General features: G+C 42.3%; 1 protein-coding gene across 3 annotated transcripts; it reads left to right on the top strand.

Annotated features, from left to right (window-relative positions):
- Nucleotides 1-413: 413 nt before the first annotated feature.
- LOC145431823 (C-X-C chemokine receptor type 3-like) lies at nucleotides 414-3352 on the top strand. Of its 3 annotated transcripts, XM_080308032.1 has the most exons (4): nucleotides 417-570; nucleotides 733-929; nucleotides 1466-1828; nucleotides 2159-3352. In XM_080308032.1, exons 3-4 carry the CDS (start codon nucleotides 1475-1477, stop codon nucleotides 2903-2905), a joined length of 1101 nt encoding a protein of 366 aa, XP_080164158.1. In that variant the 5' UTR covers nucleotides 417-570; nucleotides 733-929; nucleotides 1466-1474; the 3' UTR covers nucleotides 2906-3352. The 3 variants fall into 3 exon arrangements, with proteins under 3 accessions (XP_080164159.1, XP_080164158.1, XP_080164157.1); XM_080308033.1 differs by lacking the exon at nucleotides 733-929 and having other exon boundaries at nucleotides 414-570; XM_080308031.1 differs by having other exon boundaries at nucleotides 425-929.
- The last annotated feature ends 438 nt before the right edge of the window (nucleotides 3353-3790 follow it).

Here is a 3790-nt window from a genome sequence, read left to right on the forward strand (position 1 = left end):
CAACATCATCACTTTATGAGTGGAGTTAGGTAACTCCAGCCGGCCAACCCATCTCACAATCTCAACAGCTCCCTCTAGTTTAGCAGCTATTTATGCGATGCTTTGTCTGTTTTGTTTCCTTCTTTTCAGAAGCCTGAATCAAGCCAGACGTCTAAAGGCGAGACACGGAAGTGAGTTGGGGGCCACCTTCAAAACAAACCACCTGTTTTTCCACATTAAACACGGAGGTCACAGAGAATTAGCCAGTGTCTCCACTGGAAGGTGTCTGTCTGAGCGCCGCAAAACCACAGAGCCTAGTCTTTTTCTTAAATTCTCTTTCTTTTGGATTTTCAGTCGTATCCGCTGTAGTGTAATTATTATGCAGTATTTTATTTTGAAAAATAAAATATTGTATTTTCGTGTATTGTATTATTTGACTGAAGTGGCAATTTGCGAGCGAGGTGACGTGTGATGAATCAAAACAAGTCAGTGGAGTAAAAATTAAAATGTTTATAATTCCTTTATGTGCGTGACACGTTTAAAGGTAGCAGTTTGTGTGCGGGGCGTGTCTCCGATAAGCGAACTACTGTGGTGAGCTCAGCTTTTTTTTTCACCTTCTAAGTTACGTCTGCTCGCCGGAGCGCTTATGTTTGTGGATCTACTTTCAGCGTATTGTTCTGTAATTACAGTTTCATGGTTCTATAATTTAACTGTGTTTGGTAGCTGTAAAGAACGCTATCGCGCCTTTTTCAGTTGTACTTGACAGGCGTCGGACAGCTGCGGGAGTTCGTCTGTGCTCCCTCCAAAAACACCCGACCGGTAGTCACCCTATAAAACTGAGTGACCCGAGGTTGAAGCGGTAGGCTATGTGCGGGTCCTGTTTTTAGTAACATCGACCTACAGCGCGCAGAAAGCTGCTCAAACTCTACAGCCGAAGCTCTTTATGTGAAGTACGTACATTTATTTGCATATATCAGCCCTCCTACAATATGTATTTTAACATATGAACATTTTACTGGCAGCCATGAAAGTTACTGATAATTCTGTCTACTTTCTGTTTGCAATAACTGTGTGCGCAAACTTAGCGTTCCCTATCCTTAACTCTTGACTCTTCTGGTTTTGTAGAAGCTTTATTTTAACAACGGTAAAAAGCAAAGCTGGGAGGCAGTTTTATAGATTAAAATGTGTGTGTGTGTGTGTGTGTGTGTGTGTGTGTGTGTGTGTGTGTGTGTGTGTGTGTGTGTGAGTGACTAAGGAGAACTGTACTTTCCGTTTGTCAGCCCCACAATTGCTACATCACAACATGTGAGTTGTTGTATGTTTGTGCATTTACTATAAGCTGGGTTTACCAACGGGAAATTTCAGGGAACTAACATGACTTTTACCCAGAGAGAAAGAAAGAGAGGAATCTATTCTGACATAGAGCTTCTGAGGCACTGCAGCATTTTTGTCTGGTCTCAGTGTTTCAACATTTTTGTCTTCACAGTTCACGAACATGGGTGATCTAGATGTGGATCTCGATGGAATATTTAAAGAGAATGACACATTTCCTGAGGAGGACTATGACTATCCAGGGGATGAGTCTTTTGTGAAAAGAGGCAGTGAGGCAGTGTGGGTCCCTGCTCTGTACTCCATAGTGTTTGTTGTTGGAATCCTGGGAAATATTATTCTCCTGACAGTTCTGGTTCAAAAGAGGAGACTGTGGAGCATATCGGACACCTTTATTCTCCACCTGAGTATCGCGGACATCCTCCTCCTGTTAATGCTGCCCTTCTGGGCTGCACAGACAAGTCAGCCTTGTGACTGGTCCTTGGGCATTTTCAGCCAGATCTTTGGAGTCGTTTTCAAGGTAAGGACTAGATGTTGTATGGATCAGATAGAGACTGAAAATAAAAGCAAGACATTTTCAGTGAAGCTGTGAGAAAGTTTTTTTTGTTTTGCTGTACTCCATCATTTTTCTGCTGAATTTAGTTTCTTGGCAGAACGTGCAGAACAGAGTCATTGTACTCAACAGGATGACAGTGACATCCACTGAGTATTTAACATTTTTAAGGAAGAGAACAAGCTTAGAACAGCAGTTTAGAGTAGGACAGATGTGAAAGGGAAGAAATGAAGTGTAATTTTTATAGAAGTTAGAGGTTTGTGTCTTACGCTAAAAGTTCTCCCTGTCTTCTTCTAGCTCAACTACTACTGTGGAATCTTTCTGCTGTTTTGCATCAGTCTTCAAAACTACCTCTCTGCCATCCATGGCATCCAGTTGTATTCCCACGAGAAGCCCTTCTTTGTTCACATCAGCTGCCTGTCAGTCTGGCTTATCTCTGTCATCCTCACCGTACCTGACTGGATTTCCCCAGGGACTAAAAAGGACTCCACAGAAGAGAAAACATGTGTTCACATCTACCCTCAATCTGGAACTGACTGGCAGTTGTGGTCACGCCTGTTCCACCACATATTTGGCTTGGTGCTACCTGCATTCATGCTGATGATCTTCTCACATATGCTATGGCGGCAGTGCAGCTCTAATGGGGCCCGAAGGCAGAGAAATGTCACCGTCATCCTGCCTCTGGTGGTCGTATTCTGTGTGTGTTGGATGCCGTACAACTTCATATTTTTTTTGGACACTGTCCAGAACAGACTTCAGAAACATCCTGATGATTTACATAAAAGCTCTGAAGGTTCACTAAAAATACTTCTTATGGGCACCTCTGCGTTAGGCTGCCTTCACGCCAGCCTGAGGCCTCTGCTGTATCTCGGCCTGTGTGGAAACTTCAGGCAACACTTACTGGCCATGCTGAGATGTAGTAAAACTGAACCAAAAGGCTCACTCTGGGATCTTGGTGTAGGCCAGAGACAGCAGCCTGACCACGGTCAGGATCAACAGCAAGAGCTGGAACAGATGACGGATGCAGAGAATCCGTTAGCTTAGTGAAGATGAACATACTCTCTTGCGACTCAAGTGTGAGATGAGCAACTTTACACTCCTGAGATGAAGTGAATTCAGTTTCATGTCATGAGTTGATGGGGTGGAGGACTTGTTTCTGCGTAACTGACAAGCAGATTTTTATATATAAAAATGACTCTCACATTCCACACATGCATCATGGTGACATATGCTCACCCAAAAGGGTTAAAACGGATGTCTGTATTTTATTTTTGAATTATTTAAAATAAAGGTATTTAGTTTTTTATGATTAGTAAAACATTTGTGTTGCCAATTAACAGTTTTCAACACAGTTTTCGAAAAGCTAATATCATAATCTTTGAAATTCAGTGTAATGCAAGTTGTTACCTTTGGCAGTGTTATTGACATCGTATGTTAAACAGTCCCAAACAGTTTATAACTTTAACACCATTAAAACAATTCAGTGTTTAAGCTTTCTCTCTTGTGCTCTCTTTGACTTGTCTTGAAGCAGTAAATCCCGAGATTGCGTAATGACATGTCAGCGTGTGATTGCTTTGCAGTTAAGGAATTTCCCCTCAAGCCAGTTTACTTAACTTAAAAAATCATTGTTTCTGGGAATGTACAAATGTGACACAGGAAGAAAAGAAAAAAGTGGTGATGTCATCAGTCAGGTGACAGAGCGCGGTGGAGGAGGGGTGCTGCACCCTTTTCGTAGCTTTCTATTTACAGTCATCTGAAGACGTGTCTGTGTTTAGTAGGAAGAACTGTGTGAGGCTTTGTGAACAGAGCCAGCTGACAGAAAACCAGCAGACCAGTATGTGGGAGAAGAACGCACGTTAGAGAAGATAAAAACTTATTGTGATGATAATAGTCTGTGTTGTGCTGCACACACACACAAAAGCCTGTGGT

The sequence above is a fragment of the Astatotilapia calliptera genome, chromosome 11 (genome assembly GCF_964374335.1).
Source record: "Astatotilapia calliptera chromosome 11, fAstCal68.1, whole genome shotgun sequence".
NCBI classification, from domain to species: domain Eukaryota; kingdom Metazoa; phylum Chordata; class Actinopteri; order Cichliformes; family Cichlidae; genus Astatotilapia; species Astatotilapia calliptera.

Coding starts and splice junctions, on each gene's coding strand:
- LOC145431823 (XM_080308033.1), top strand. CDS start 1,475: ATGGGTGATCTAGATGTGGATCTCGATGGAATATTTAAAGAGAATGAC. Junction 1,829..2,158: donor TCTTTGGAGTCGTTTTCAAG/GTAAGGACTAGA, acceptor GTCTTCTTCTAG/CTCAACTACTACTGTGGAAT.